At 46.5% G+C, this 16979-nt stretch overlaps 1 protein-coding gene across 2 annotated transcripts in view; it reads left to right on the plus strand.

Moving 5' to 3' along the window:
• Nucleotides 1–16979, plus strand: part of LOC134207921 (uncharacterized) — a 240474-nt gene that overhangs the window by 196143 nt on the left and 27352 nt on the right. For both annotated transcript variants that reach the window (XM_062683995.1, XM_062684004.1), the window contains exon 3: nt 8451–9931. In XM_062683995.1, coding sequence (XP_062539979.1) covers nt 8699–9931 — 1233 coding nt within the window. In that variant the 5' untranslated portion in view covers nt 8451–8698. The remainder of the gene's footprint in view (nt 1–8450; nt 9932–16979) is intronic.

The raw sequence follows: 16979 nt of genomic DNA on the forward strand, positions 1-16979 counted from the left end.
ACCCGGATGAGCCCTGGGAATCTTTGGAGTTAGCAGAATGCTACCCCGGCAGCCTCTGCGCCCGATGCAGTTTTGTCTGATATAAAACAAACAAGGGTGTGGTGACCAGTGTTATAAAATGTCATTTGCATTCGTTTGTATAATTTTCCCAGAACTTTTTCCAGAAGGTAGCTATTAATTCATGATTTATGACAAACTTCTAGCGCTTAAATGTGCTTACAACTTTGTCCAACAAAACATTGCTGTAAATATGTAATCTGAGGCGTGGGAGGCAAAATGTCATTCAAATGACATTATGTCAAATGATACGTGACATTTTGGGGAGTTTTCACTCTCCAGCCTCAGATGTTATGTTTAGAGCAATGTACCCTTGGACAAAAATATAGCCCTACTCAAGCGTTATGAGTACATCTAAAATTATGGAATAAATTTGGCTTCTAAAGAAAGTTACGAACTTATTAGTCAAATGACATGCAGATCACATTTTACAAGCCTGGTGGTGACGTCTTCTACAGATCCGGCATCGAAATTTGGATAGAAGACCTTTCGCCTAATTCAGGGTAATAGACTTTCATGTTTGCTGCTCGTATTGCGCTAGGAAGTGTCATGCAGAGAGCTGGATCTAGCAGCCAGGCATGATTTTCAACAGATCCAGCCAATTTGTTTGCTTTGCGGATGATAAGGACATTGTCGGTCGAAAATGTCAAAAGTTGGCTAACCTGTACACCCGCCTAAAACGTGAGACAAAAAAGTTGAACTGGTAGCTAGTGGGAAGTGGGAAGCACAAAGGTTGATGACCAACTGACTGGTGGCCAAAAAGTGCGTTCAATCAAAGAAATTCCTTCGCACCTTCACAGACCTTATAATCGGGAATTGCCGGAGTAGATATCTTCTGAAAAAGTAGATATACTACGAGTAGATATCCTATTGGTCAGGTTCAGAATGGTTTCTGTAACATGGGACGTAAAACCTCAGATATCTGTTTTGCAGTAAGTTTTTTCCACCGAATAGTTAATAATAAATAGGAGTATACCACAAAAGTTCAACGCAATGAAGGCAGTGTTTCTTAGCTTAAAAACCCAACTTAATTCACCGAGTGGTGATACTGCCTTTCTCGCATTTAGCCAAGACACCAACTTTATATGGCGTTTAAATAGTTAGATTCCATTTCCTTAATAACTTTTAAACGCAATGATCGATCGTTATCAAATTCAATAGTGATCAACAAGGTTTTGTCCCCTGTCGAATGCAACCTGTTGCGAGGAATTTTTTTCGGTTTTCGTGTGCACACACACACACATACATACACGCGGACAGACAGACATTTGTTCAGCTCGACGAGCTGAGTCGATTGGTATATAACATCATTGGTCTCCGAGACTCTTATAAAAAAGTTCGATTTTGGAGTGAAATGGTAGCCTTTCGGTACAACTTTGTTGTACGAGAAAGGCAAAAAATACTGAAACTTATGTCTGTAAAATATTTTGTTTTTTTATTTCTTTTTGGAAAAGTGCTGTTTTGCTGACTGTTGCAACAATAACAACAAAATTTTTAGTACTACCAGAATTAAAAACTTTTTTTTAAGTCAAGTATGAAACTCAAACTGGTTGAAAAAAAATGGGGGCAATGGTCAGATGTAATTTTGAAATCACAGACGTGTTGTCTGAACATGATTATTTTATGAAGTTCTTGCATACGTTCAGACTTCCCTGACTATACGGAATACATGTGAAGTGTGAAGTAGAATCGGTGAAGCACGTCATAACAGCATGTCCTACTATTTGTTAGCGGAAGGACTACGGGAATTTTTGTATAGTCGTACGGAGGTGATTTCGGCTCAAGCACGGCGGTTGCTGGCTGGGCGCTTCCCAGCCCCACATGATCTGAGATGTCTTCTCAAGTGTCTGGCTGCAGATTTTCAAAGGTACAAGCTAAGGTACGATACACTAAAAACAACCTTGCTTATTGGGAGTTTATGAGAAATAAAACATTCTTCCAAACAAGTTCTAAAATAATCTAAATAAATCTCTATTTCTTTATAAAAATAATCAAATTTACATTGGCTTTACGACACCGGGGTTGGTTTCCTTCTCAGCACCCATGTACGTATGGCATTCATTAAGTGGGATCCAATTCTCACACACTCACTCTTGTGTTCTGATCTCCATCCTTGACTTCAGTCCAAGTCTGATTCCTATCGACTTCGTTTATTTCTCTGTTAAGGTTTCGTCGCCAGGAGATCCTAGGTTTGCCTCTGCTACGATGTTCTGCTGGATTCCTGTCCAGCGCTTGCTTGCAGGTTTCTTCTCCGCTCTTAGGTGGTGTGTTACCAGCCTACGTTCATTCACATTGTAGAGATGCTGTTGATATCGGATTTTGATGGACGTTGACATCGGTCGATGAATACTCGCAAATCTATGTGATCTCTGCTAATACACATCAAATCTTACTGGCGTATAGCATCACAGATTTCACGTTAGAGTTGCGTATTGGGGGTTTGGTGGATTTCCTGAACCGACTGGATCTCCATGTTCAATGTTGATCTTGGTCCGCCGGCCGTTGTTGGCTGGTTTTAGTTTTCGACCTTCTCCACTGTTTACCGCACAGTTGAAGTTGTTCACATCCAACGATTTGGTTGTTGACGTTGAAGAGTGGGAGTGTACGGCCAGGTTATTCAGTTTACTCTACATGGAAGAGCACTGTTGTGTTGATAAGGCAGTATCATCATCTGGATTGATGTCGTTCGTTTGCTCTATGGTGGTGGGCTGATAGAGCGGTCCACGATTTCGTCGATTTCGATGGGCAACAGCAACAGAGATATAATACACCCATTCTTGCCTCACTCTAGCGAATCCATTGTGCAGGACTCTGTGGTCAATCAGTACCAACTAGAGAGACTCTTGAAATTCATTGACCTGCTCCAAGATGATGGCTCTGACTTGATCGTGTGCGGCGGAATCCTGCCTGTTGCCTTCGGAGAATTGTCAACCTTTCCCTATAGCTGAATTAGGATAAGTCGTCAAAACTTAAAGAAGTTGTTCTAAGTGGTCGAACCAACGTTTCAGCTGATCAGCTAGTTCGGTGAGTAACTGACATGTCGCGTCTTCTTTCTCTGGCATCCACAGATTTGTCCTTGCTCCAATCATGCGTCGTGAAATATCGTAGAAGAGGCTATTATTGACAGTTGTTTCGGCTTTCCTTCCTTCGTCGACCGTGGGGCCCACCTGCGCCCGTTTCTCCCATATGCAGCCAGCAGCGTTTGACTTACTTCTCTGAAGCCGCTTTTAGTTGACAGGCCTAGTATTTGGCTCTTCTGGTAATGGATCAGCTGAAAATGGAGACGGTACCCATAATAAACACAGCGCTGAAATCGCATTTCATTATCATCTTCTAATTGGCGAGATCCGACAACGCATTGCTCGAATTCGGGACAGGAGGAGAGGTACGGGCGACGAATCAAAATAGACCGACTAGAAGATCCGGCTGTGAAGAGATCGTTCGTTCGAAGAACTTGGAGCTCGGGTAGTGGATATTCTGGAAGGTGGTAGCGTAGAAGAGAAGTGGGCGACGAAGAATGCTTTTTCGCAACCGGCGACAACAACTTTGGTGTGCTGTGCACTCAGCGAAAAGAACGGATTACAGAGATGTAACCCGACGGAAGATTGAGGAGCGTAGAGAAGCAAAGGTTGAGCAACAGAGAGAATCAGAGGAGTACGAGTCCCGTCAACGGTATGTGTCTCTGTAAGTAGGAGGCGGTCGCTGCTGCAGGCAGGACAGAAAGGATGGTTGCAGCAACCGGAGAATATTAATTAATCACTGACTTGGACAGCTGAAATGTTGGTTCGAGCACTTCGAATACTTTCTCCAAGTCTCAGTCAGTTTTCTTCACAAAGCAGCCATCCGAAGCATGAAATCTAAAGGGACCCCCAATATCGGTCGGCTGTCGGCGGAGGTGTTCAGGACTGACCATATGCTGTCTGTGCGAATGTTGTAGCAACTATTACGCAATATTTTTTCCCACTCCGCATCATTCTGAAGCACGGCAACAAGTTGGAAGTGTCCCTTTATTTGTAATTCATTGACTACAGAAGGGATTTCTGTTGTCCGAGTCACGAAAATCTGTATGGCACCCAGGGGTGCAAGGGATTTTTTAACTTTCAGATCGGATCTTTGTCTAGCCCCATTCGAATAGTCGCTGATGTGAGGCAAGGATTTCACGGGCAGCAGGGACTATGTCCAAGGGCTTGACGATCCCTCCCCAGGCCATCTGCGAGTTGTGGGGCTTGCCTAGGATGTGGTGGGGTTTGACAGTGGGCCCTGTTAAACCTCTATAAAAAGCTGCATGTATCCGCAAGTAGGCCCCACCAAAGCGACCGTGTGCCGCTCAAAGCACACAAGCCCAAGTCCTGGTGATAGGTGGGACGCTAAACAGCCCTGACACGACGGCCCTCCGACGAGACAGGAGGTTTGCGCAGGCCCAATAAGCCGCCTAGAAAACCAATCATTACGAACAATATAAGAGATAATGCGACTCGATATAATCGGCAAAGACCTAGGCGACGAATACAGGATCACGATTGGAAGCTTGGAACATGGAATTGCAAGTCGCTAGGTTTCGCAGGTTGCGACAGGATGATCTACGATGAATTACATCCCCGCAACTTCGACGTCGTGGCGCTGCAGGAGATTTGCTGGACAGAAAGTGTGGAAAAGCGGGCATCGAGCGGCTACCTTCTACCAAAGCTGTGGCACCACCAACGAGCTGGGAACCGGCTTCATAGTGCTGGGTAAGATGCGCCAACGCGTGATTGGGTGGCAGCCAATCAACGCAAGGATGTGCAAGCTGAGGATTAAAGGCCGTTTCTTCAACTATAGCATCATCAACGTGCACTGCCCACACGAAGGGAGACCCGACGACGAGAAAGAAGCGTTCTACGCACAGCTGGAGCAGACATACGATGGATGCCCACTGCGGGACGTTAAAATCGTCATCGGTGACATGAACGCACAGGTAGGAAGGGAGGAAATGTATAGACCGGTCATCGGACCGGATAGTCTGCACACCGTATCGAATGACAACGGCCAACGATGCATAAACTTCGCAGCCTCCCGCGGAATGGTAGTCCGAAGCACCTTCTTTCCCCGCAAAAATATCCACAAGGCCACATGGAAATCACCTAACCAAGAAACGGAAAACCAAATCGACCACGTTCTAATCGACGGTAAATTCTTCTCCGACATCATGAACGTCCGCACTTACCGCAGTGCGAATATTGAATCCGACCACTACCTCGTTGCAGTATGCCTGCGCTCAAAACTCTCGACGGTGTACAACACGCGTCGAAGTCGGACGCCGCGGCTTAATATCGGGCGGCTACGAGACGGTAGACTAGCCCAAGAATACGCGCAGCAGCTGGAAGTGGCACTCCCAACGGAAGAGTAGCTAGGCGCAGCGTCTCTTGAACATGGCTGGAGAGATATTCGATCCGCCATTGATAGCACTACAACTGCTGCACTTAGCACGGATCAGAGAAACGACTGGTATGACGGCGAATGTGAGCAGTTAGTGGAAGAGAAGAATGCAGCATGGGCGAGATTGCTGCAACACCGCACGAGGGCGAACGAGGCACGATATAAACAGGCGCGGAACAGACAAAACTCGATTTTCCGGAGGAAAAAGCGCCAGCAGGAAGATCGAGACCGTGAAGAAACGGAACAACTGTACCGCGCTAATAACACACGAAAGTTCTATGAGAAGTTAAACCGTTCACGTAAGGGCCACGTGCCACAGCCTGATATGTGCAAGGACATAAACGGGAACCTTCTTACGAACGAGCGTGAGGTGATCCAAAGGTGGCGGCAGCACTACGAAGAACACCTGAATGGCGATGTGGCAGACGAAGATGGCGGTATGGTGATGGACCTGGGAGAACGCGCGCAGGACATAATTTTCCCGGCTCCGGATCTCCAGGAAATCCAGGAGGAGATTGGCCGGCTGAAGAACAACAAAGCCCCTGGGGTTGACCAACTACCAGGAGAGCTGTTTAAACACGGTGGTGAGGCACTGGCTAGAGCGCTGCACTGGGTCATTACCAAGATTTGGGAGGAGGAAGTTTTGCCGCAGGAGTGGATGGAAGGTGTCGTGTGTCCCATCTACAAAAAGGGCGATAAGCTGGATTGTAGCAACTACCGCGCAATCACATTGCTGAACGCCGCCTACAAGGTACTCTCCCAAATTTTATGCCGTCGACTAGCACCAACTGCAAGGGACTTCGTGGGGCAGTACCAGGCGGGTTTTATGGGCGAACGCTCCACCACGGACCAGGTGTTCGCCATTCGCCAAGTACTGCAGAAATGCCGCGAATACAACGTGCCCACACATCATCTATTCATCGACTTCAAAGCCGCATATGATACAATCGATCGGGACCAGCTATGGCAGCTAATGCACGAACACGGTTTTCCGGATAAACTGATACGGTTGATCAAGGCGACGATGGATCGGGTGATGTGCGTAGTTCGAGTTTCAGGGGCATTCTCGAGTCCCTTCGAAACCCGCAGAGGGTTACGGCAAGGTGATGGTCTTTCGTGTTTGCTATTCAACATCGCTTTAGAAGGGGTAATACGAAGAGCAGGGATTAACACGAGTGGTACAATTTTTAATAAGTCCGTCCAGCTATTTGGTTTCGCCGACGACATAGATATTATGGCACGTAACTTTGAGAAGATGGAAGAAGCCTACATCAGACTGAAGAGGGAAGCTAAGCGGATCGGACTAGTCATCAACACGTCGAAGACGAAGTACATGATAGGAAGAGGTTCAAGAGAAGACAATGTGAGCCACCCACCGCGAGTTTGCATCGGTGGTGACGAAATCGAGGTGGTAGAAGAATTTGTGTACTTGGGCTCACTGGTGACTGCCGAAAATGACACCAGCAGAGAAATTCGGAGACGCATAGTGGCTGGAAATCGTACGTACTTTGGACTCCGCAAGACGCTCCGATCGAATAGAGTTCGCCGCCGTACCAAACTGACAATCTACAAAACGCTAATTAGACCGGTAGTCCTCTACGGACACGAGACCTGGACGATGCTCGTGGAGGACCAACGCGCACTTGGAGTTTTCGAAAGGAAAGTGCTGCGTACCATCTATGGTGGGGTGCAGATGGCGGACGGTACGTGGAGGAGGCGAATGAACCACGAATTGCATCAGCTGATGGGAGAACCATCCATCGTTCACACCGTGAAAATCGGACGACTGCGATGGGCCGGGCACTTAGCCAGAATGTCGGACAGTAACCCGGTGAAAATGGTTCTCGACAACGATCCGACGGGCACAAGAAGGCGAGGTGCGCAGCGGGCAAGGTGGATCGATCAGGTGGAAGATGACTTGCGGACCCTCCGTAGACTGCGTGGTTGGCGACGTGTAGCCATGGACCGAGCCGAATGGAGGAGACTCTTATATACCGCACAGGCCACTTCGGCCTTAGTCTGAATAAATAAATATGAGGCAAGGATTTCATCTTCTCCGTTACTTCTGAGCGTAATCGATAAGATCTTGGCGGGTGCGATACCTTGAGCTGCTTTGGCAGTTTATTTTCGTGTATCAACTAGACGACTCTGATTTGAATTGGCTAATGATCACGAAACGCTATATTAGTACAAGGAGCTAACCGTATACTTCTTTGCGGCGGGTCTCACCATCAACGTCATGACGAGGTGGCTGAGTGTCAACGGGAACAGCCCCTCAAACTTTGTAGTAGCCGGACGTTCGAAGGATTTCAATATCCTGGCAGTCTGTTATCAAGAGTCCCCTCAATATTCGGGACCTGATAGTATATTTTCGTATTTTCAATTTAAAAAAAAACAGATAGGGGGAATGACGGCTTTGGCAGGTTTTGTTCTATTATTGGCAGGGGGGTTTTTTATGACTGACTAGGCTCAAATTCGGCCTGAACATTCTTTGCATAGCAAAGAATATTGTGGCCAAATTTCATAAAATTTGGTCGACAAAAACCACCCTGCCAATAATAGAACAAAACCTGCCAAAGCCGTCTTTCCCCCTATGTACAATGTCCAAATTTAAAAAAAAATTAAATCCTTGCCAAAAAAAAATTTTTTTTTCGCCCGCTCAATATTTTTGGAAAATTGAAGGGGGTGACATAAAATAAATTTAATATTTGTATCGGCCTTATAGTGTAATCACTTCCAATAAAGCTGAACCTCGAAAAAAAAACTTCAATTCTCAAATATAATTATGGGCAATCATGCAACGTAGCTGTTTTAAATTAAATGAAAAAAAAAAGCAAACGTCCAATTTCTCTGCCATTCCGTTACATCAAGTTCCCATATACATCACATTTGTTCAATTTTCTGTGACGATAAGTTTCTGTTTATGGCATCCATCGACCACATTGTAACGTTAATTTTTATTTCCTCTACCGTTTCAGGGATCGCAGCTGACTACCTTCGTGCGCCATATCCGGCAAGTTGACGTGGCCATCAGCTCCATTGTGGTCGAACGCACATTATCATTTCCCATCCCATCGGTGTTGGTAGGAGACCACTTTAGTGCCGTACGGAGAGCCAAACCAGCAGCTAAGGAGATACCGTCTCCCAGTTAGTGCGTGATAAACATAATAACGATAATAATAATAGTTATCACGATAGTAATTATAACCGCTGTTGTATAGAAATAATGAACATGTTTGAAATGTTGTTGAGGGCGGCGTCATTCGAACGCCGCTCAATGATGAGGCATGTAATCATAAACGCGTCATGTTTGCTAATTATATGCACAGCTGCCAACATCGGGACCGACAAGCCAAGTGGCAAATTTCAATCGATTCCTGACACCACCGGTGCCGGAAACACCCCAGACAATAAGCAGACACCCGCTGTGCAGCACAGATATCAGATGCTGGGGCGAGAAGTTTATGTGAATGGCCACGATAAAACTTTATCTGCCGTAAAGTCTGATTACGATGTTAAGCGATTCCAGAGCAAACGTGACTCTCGGTTCAGCGCAAATGTGAGATGGAAGCGAAGTCCTAGCAATATCAGTACAAATAGCCACTTCAATATTCTAAATCTATCCAACAAAAGTCTTAGCGATGGCCAACGTTTGACCGAAGAATTATCAAAGTACAGCCACAGGCAGACCAGCTACGAAATTAGTCACTACTACGACCTTAGTGATATTAGTGCATTAGATCTGTCGAGAAATAATTTATCGGATGAACTTCCGGAACCAGTGCAAGAGAAGTTTTCCAGCCTGTCATGGTTAGACTTGTCGGAAAACAACCTCACCACCGCAATAGTGCAGAATATTCCCACTCTCAAATATTTGAATCTGTCGAGCAATCATATAAAGTCGTTATCCAGCACCCACCTTCATCGTCTGACTCGGCTAGATGTTTCCTGCAATGCCATTTCCAGTGAATCCACCCGGTCCTCTCTGATGTTGCGAAATCTGACCGATCTGGATCTCAGCTGCAATCAACTGGAAACCATAGACAAAAGTTTCTTCTTCCACACTCGCTCGCTGCACCGGTTGGACCTCTCCGAGAACGCAATCACCCGGCTGAATCGCTCCATTTTCTACAATCTTATCAACCTGGAGCATCTGAACCTCGCCGGAAATCGAATCGATGTTATTGAAAATGACACGTTCGCCTATCTGCCGAATCTGCAATTTCTGGACCTGTCGCGCAACGACATCGGACCGGGTTCCATCCGGGCGCTGCAGGGCATCCCGGCACTGATTGGCCTCTCGCTGGCGCAGAATGTGCACCTCGGACCGGTCATGCACGAGTTTGTGGCATCGTGGAGCCTGAAAGAGCTGGACGCCAGCGGTACCGGGCTGTGTCACATCCCGACGGCACTGGCGCAGTCGGTCAAGTCGCTGAAGCTGACCGATAATTTGCTGAGCGTAAGTATTTTTTGGCACTTGTTTCGTGGGTTATCAGATATGAGATTCGTTTTATGGCATTCCGCGTGGACACGACAAGTGAGATGGTTGTGTGAATGCGTTTTGTCGTGTGTAATAGTTGAAAACGTGTTGTGCATCCATTAGCACAACGAGGAAGTTGTTTGTTCGAGTTTTAAACGCAATAAATTAATTACTTTATTATAGATAAATAGTATGTTGCGAGATAACAGCTTACACCATTTGTAGCCCACCAAAATTGACATTCTATAACCGATTTGATTTAAAATTTATAAATTCAAAATATTAAATTAGATGCTGCTTCCGTTAGAAAATTGCATGCCAGGTTGAATTGTTTAAAAATTAAAAAAAAGTTTCAGCATGCTGAGCTATTCTAATTCCACAATACCTCAAGCATTAGCATTATTACGATTTAATTCGTAGATTGGACACTAGTGATACTCATGTTTTGGCCACGTCCATCTTCACCGTAACTAGGGAGAGGAAAGAAGTGTTTATGTGGTACTTACTTAACGAGATGCTACCGACTTAGCCACACCCTCATAAGTACCACGGATTTGGATAATGACCGTGGTAGATCGTACCCCGAAACACACCACGTAAAGGTGTCTACCCAGCGTTCTGATTCCACAATACCTCAAGGGTCTGAAAGACGCATTAACCGCTAATTAACGTCGGGAGGTATGGTAAAGCTCGCTGATACCCATAAGAATTGTCCTATTCATAGGACCCTGGGATTTATATGGGTTAAGCGGGAGATACGTACTAAGTGAAAACAACCACAAAATACATTTAAACCCGGGGTTCGAGCTGAAAAATTCTCATGAAAAAGCCGATAATCACAATGGTACGCGAAAATTTGGCAGCTCTTCCTTCAGAACCGCAACGAGACCCTTACTCCAACGATTTTTGCTTCGGAAACTGGAAAGGAAAAGCGTTTTCAAGATCAAAGAAACGATGCTGATTATTCGTTGGATTATACTACCGTTCTACGCATAATTGTCCCATGTACATAGGAAATCCCAGCAAACATGGGACAAATATGTGTATGACGGCAGTATAGAGATAAGTAGATATGATAAGTATTATGAAAGATTTTGTGACAATAATTTCTTTTGCAATGAAGCATCTGAAAATACTGTGATTCACTTGCATACCCGAGCAGGAGAAATCGGCTTAATAATACCTAATTCTATTATTGATACCATGCTCTGTTACAGGGTTTGCAGAAATCGCTCGCAATAGATAACGAACAACGATAAACGAGAGGCAAAAACTGTTCCGAATCATAGCAAGCCATGATAACAAATTTATCAAACTTGTATACAAGTGCGAAAATAATCCCCCACATAAAAATGGTGATTCTCGCTTTGTTTTCGCTCCTTTCGTGTTGGTTACTGCACAGGTGTGTAGAACAAGTTGAAATGCATCATCAGAGCCAGTGCTCCCCGTATTTGAAGCTTTCTAAAAGAAATTTATCATGCAGTATAGCATCCCGAATCAGTTCTCTATCATGACAGCTTGGAAAAAAAAATTCTCGCGGTATGCTACATATCGTATATGTATACAGAGATGATAAGTGAGAGACTTGCTTTTTTTTTGGATTCAATCCCTGCTCTGTTATGAACTAGCCCTGTATAAAATTTTTTATCCCTTTATTTATGTGAATTTTAAGTTTAATCAAAGTTAATTGCCTATATTCCGGGGATTAAACCACCCGACTTGGACATTAATTTGCAATGTTATGAAAACTCATATGTAAATATGTACATTATGTGGATGATAATGATTTGAAAAATGTACGTACCCATGACCCTACAGTACGCTAGACTGGAGCTTTAACCAACTAAGCTACGAAGGACCTCCGTCGGCCTTCGCAACCTAGCGGCTACTGAATGAGCTCGAGATTCCCAAATTGGGCGCATAGTCAAATCACTCGCAATCCATTTGTCAAGCCAACACTTCCACATGTGTATAGTACATGTTCACATTAGAGGAGCGTGAGTATTTAGAATTCTGGCGGCTACACACATTCTTCATCAGCAACTGTACTGATCAAGTGAGGTTGTGTGAGCTATTTGCCAGTCGGTCTGGCAGAGTTAGCCAGGACGATTATGGATTTCCTTGATGGATAGGTGGCGGCGATGAAAACCGCGGCTGCTTCGGCCGAAAAGATGGTGCACATATCCTGGAGGCTGATTGACACAGTGAAGCCGGTCCCTGTGACCCCAATGCCGAGCCACGGCCCGAAACCGACCCATCCGTATACCTGTGTTCTTGGTTGGGGAAATCTCTGTTAAGGAGCTCGGCCACCGACCTTCTAAGAGCCATTGAGTTGTCACCCCTGCGGAAGTTGCTAGCTATGGAGCTATTTATTTATAGTGGCTGTTGAGGAGTGCCAGCTCCTCGCTCCATGCCAGTGGACTCGTGCCACTGAGGGGAGACCGACACCAGTAATCGTGCGCAGAATCCGGTCCCCTTCAGTGAGGAGAGGGATCTTATATTCTCTGGAGGTGGCTGCGGCGAATGAGGCGGCTTTGCGGCAGATGGCCGCCAGCCCTCGGTGTCGAAGAGGCAAGATGCCTGCCTAAGTACAGGCAAACTCGGCTGGTGTTGTGGGTAACAATCCTGAGGCGGCACGGACGTAGGAATTAAAAATCGGTGATAGAGTTTCGACGAGGTTGGGTGGGTGATACAGGTCAGTTCCAGGCCATAGAATAGACGACTATCAATGATAGCCTCTCCGATCTTTAACAGGAGCTTCCTGTTATCGGCTCGATGAAGCTTAGACAAGGTCGGAACCAGGTTGACTCTAGTCCGACACCTGACTTTGACTTCGCGGAAGTGCGGGAGGAACGCGAGGTTCCGGACAATGGACACTCCGAGAACTTTCACTTTTTTTGTTGGGGATGGGCTGGTCACCAATTTAAGGCTCGGTCCAGATAGTTGATGTCTCCTCCTGCAGACGTGTCCTCGTAAGCATTTGCTGGCTGTCATAGTAAAACCTACACACTCAGTTTTTATTTCTGCAGCTCGGAAAAAATCCGCACAGCCGTGCGCCAGCAAAATAAATAACTGATATTCCGGCTAAAACAGCGTTTGTTAGCTGATTTTCGGCAAATTATTTGCTGATTATCAGCAATTTTGACAGAAATCTCGGCAAAAACATGTTTGCTGGGGCACGGCTGTGCGATTCTCGGTAAAAGTTCAACATGTTGCTGAGATCCCGGTAAAAAAATGAAGTGTGTACTGAGTTAGCCTACTGCACTGCAGCGGCCGCGGATTGTGCCTTGATCCATGTACGAACGGGCGTGTCGCCAACGACGACCAACAGAATATCGTCTGATATACGTAGATATATATGTTGGCGGGGAGCGAACGAAACACCCCGTTCATAGCCACGAGAAACAACGTGACGGATAGAACGGATCCCTGTGGAACTCCTGTTTTCTCTGGAAAAGTCCTTGAACTATGATTACCCCGGAAAATCCCCACTCTTTCAACAGCTGGAGGACGTAAAGGGTCCAAGTCCTGTTGTAGGCCTTGGAGATATCCTAGGAAACTAGATCCACGTGCTTGCCGCCGTAGTAGGCGTTCTGTAGTGCATCTCCCAGGTATGCGAAGTATGTTCCCGTGCCGTATCCCGGTCGGAACGCATGTTGGCGGAAGCCGAACCTACCATCGGCTTCTAATTTATCCCTCAGACGACGATTCACTAACCTCTCAACAACCTTGGAGACACAAGATGTTAGTGAAATAGGCCGATACTTGGTGATATCTCGGGAGGAAATGTTGTTCTTGGGTATGGGTACAACGATGCTTTTCCGCCACTCGTCCGGAAAGGTTTGATCAGACCATACTTGGTTGATCAACTCCAGAAACTGGATTTTGGCGCAGGGAGGGAGATTTTTGATCATGAGATAACCAATCCCATCGGGACCTGAAGGTTTTCCTTTGCTCCTCGAGAGGGCGAACGACAGCTCAGGAGCGGAAAATGAGGAACTTCCTGAGGAACTCGAAAGTTGGAGATAGACAAAGATCTGCTTGCAACAGTCCGCTGAAAATGAACTGGATAGTCGTTGACGGAGACTAAACCAGCGAAATATTCCCCGAGAGCATTGGCCACTTTTCCCCAGAGCTCGGACGCAGATTGGCCGGGGTTGACCGAGTCGAGAAAATCCTTCCACTGTTTTCTCTTTGTTTCAAGAATCACTGACCTGCAATCATAGCGTTTTTCTTTATAGTCCTGGAGGGCAGTTGCCTTGTTAGGATGACCAGCGGGAAGTCCACGCAGCGCTCGGAGAGCCTTTCTTCTCACCTTCCCGAAAAGGTCGGTGGACACATCCCATTTAAGTGATGGGAGTATGGACAAACTGGCTGCGGTCACGTCGATGGCAGTGGCCGAGTGGCCATTAAATAAGATGAGCGAACCGTTGTTTAGAGTTACTAGGTCCGCGTTCTCAAAAGAGTCGAGAAGAGCGATACCACGGGGATCAGACCTACGATCGCCCCAGGCTGGATGATGCGCGTTCATATCCCCCATGAGGAGAAGAGGGGCGGGGGACTTGTAGATGATATCGCTTACCTTTCTTTCGATGCCTGGTTGAGGGCCGCAGGTCTTCTTCTTCTTCTTATTGGCATTACATCCCCACACTGGGACAGAGCCGCCTCGCAGCTTAGTGTTCATTGAGCACTTCCACAGTTATTAACTGTGAGGTTTCTGGCTAACCATTTTTGCAATCGTATATCATGAGGCCCAAGGAAATCGAGACAATTTCCAATCCGAAAATTGCCTAGACCGGCGCCGGGGATCGAACCCAGCCACCCTCAGCATGGTCTTGCTTTGTAGCCGCGCCTCTTATCGCACGGCTAAGGAGGACCGCAGGGCAAGTAGAGATTTACCACGCTGACTTTATAACTACCTCGGAAATGGACTCCGAGAACTGGAAGGTCTTCGTCGAGCTGAAGTACATCTAACGGGATATCCCGAAGGACTCCTAACTCCACCAAAGGAAGTGGTCCATGAAGTCAAGTACAACCCGATAGACCTCCTGGAGGCCAATGATCCACGGCGGGTTGTCGTGCGTAAGCAGTTCTAGGTTGTGGAGGTTATTCCAGATGTCGTTGATGTTCCACTGGAGACAAAGATTGACTTCCAGCGGAAAAGTTGGGGTCGGGAAGGCAGCAGTGATGCGTCAGTCTAGTTGTGCTGGTCAGAGGGGATGAAACCAGGTGATGCGTTGCGTTGCTGTCCCCCGGGAGAGACTGGTGAGGGGGGTGGGGTATGGCGGAATCGACGTTAGACTCGTGCATGTTCAGGTCTGTATGTTTTCTGGATTCAGGGAAAGGGTCTGAAGAAGGAGCTGGGCGAAATTTTTGGAAGTTGTAGGAATTATAACCCAGTTTGGGGTGCCTGGAACGCCTGGGACACTGGGTCTGTTGCCCGGGATGCCCAAAAAGCGGCCGAAAAGGATGGGACTTACCACCTGATAAGATATGTTCAATGTTCATGGTGCCTGGACAGGCTAACTACGCTCACAGCGTCTTATTTTAGTTGTTGTTCGGTTGGACACGTTGCTTTTCGAATAATGCGTCCCGAGCTCGCCTAACGGAAAACGCTTGACTCCCTCGGTATTCTGCATATAATTTTTTGGTATTTTATCTCTTATGCAAGGCTAGTTCATGCCAATTTCTGTTATCGAGGTCGTCACTCCTGCTCGGGTAAGAGGTAAAATACCAAAATACTTTGGGAATAACATGCTTAGGTATTTCAATACCAAACGAATAGTAAATTATGATGCGTTTGGTATTGAAATTACCGATCCATCGTCACCTTGATCAACCGTATCAGTATATCTTGAAATATATGTACGTACATTAGGTGCCATAGCTGGTCTCGATCGATTGTGTTGTAAGCGGCTTTGAAGTCAATGAACAAATAATGTGTTTTGCCCGTTGTATTCGCGGCATTTCTACATTGCCTGACGAACGGCAAGCACCTGGTCCGTGTTAGAGCGTTCGTCCGTAAATCCCACCTGGTACTGCCCCACGAAGTATCTTGTACTACACCTCCCATCCACTTCTGCGGCTAAACCTCATCCTTGTAAACCGTGATAATTACCCAGTGCATCGCTCTAGCCAGTGTCTCACCACCGTTTTTAAACAACTGTCCTGGTAGTTGGTCAACCCCAAAGGCTTTGTTGTTTCCTGGAGATCCGGAGCCGGAAAACGTTTGTCCTGCGCGCGTGCCCCCGGGTTCGTTATCATAACGCTACGGTTGTGCTTCGTAGTGCTGCCACCACCTTTGGATCACCTTACGCTCGTTTGTAAGAAAGTTCCCGTTTATGTTTTTACACATATCGGACTGTGGCACGTGGCCCTTACGTGAACGGTTTAACATCTCATAGAACTTTGGTACGTTATTACCGCGATACAGTTGGTCCGTCTCTTCAAGGTTTCGATCTTCTTGCAGGCGCTTTTTCCTCCGAAAATTAGAGATTTTCCTGTTCCACGCCCGTTTGTATCGTGCCTCGTTCGCCCTCGTGCGGTGCAGCAATCTCGCCCATGCTGCATTCTTCTCTTCCACTAACTGCTGACATTCGCCGTCATACCAGTCGTATCTTTGATCCGGGGCCACCGTGCCTAGTGCAACGGTTGCGGTGCTTCCAATGGCGGATCGAAGATTTCTTCAGTCATCTTCAAGAGAAGCTGCGCCTAGCTGCTCTTCCGTTGGGAGTGCCACTTCCAGCTGCTGCGCGCAGTCTTGGGCTAGTCTACCGTCTTGTAGTCACCCAATGTTTAGCCGTGGCGGACGACTCCTTAGTGGTCGGATTTAATAATCGCATCGCGGTAAGTGCGGACGTTCGTGATGTTGGAGAAGAATTTACAGTCGATTAGAACGTGGTCGATTTGGTTTTCCGTTTCTTGGTTAGGTGATTCCCATGTGGCCTTGCTGGGCAAGAAAGTGTGCATCATATATGCATGTGGAAGAAGTGCATCATATATGCATTAATCGTATGTCTGCTCCAGC

This window comes from Armigeres subalbatus, chromosome 1, assembly GCF_024139115.2.
Source record: "Armigeres subalbatus isolate Guangzhou_Male chromosome 1, GZ_Asu_2, whole genome shotgun sequence".
In the NCBI taxonomy this organism is placed as follows: Eukaryota; Metazoa; Arthropoda; class Insecta; order Diptera; family Culicidae; genus Armigeres; species Armigeres subalbatus.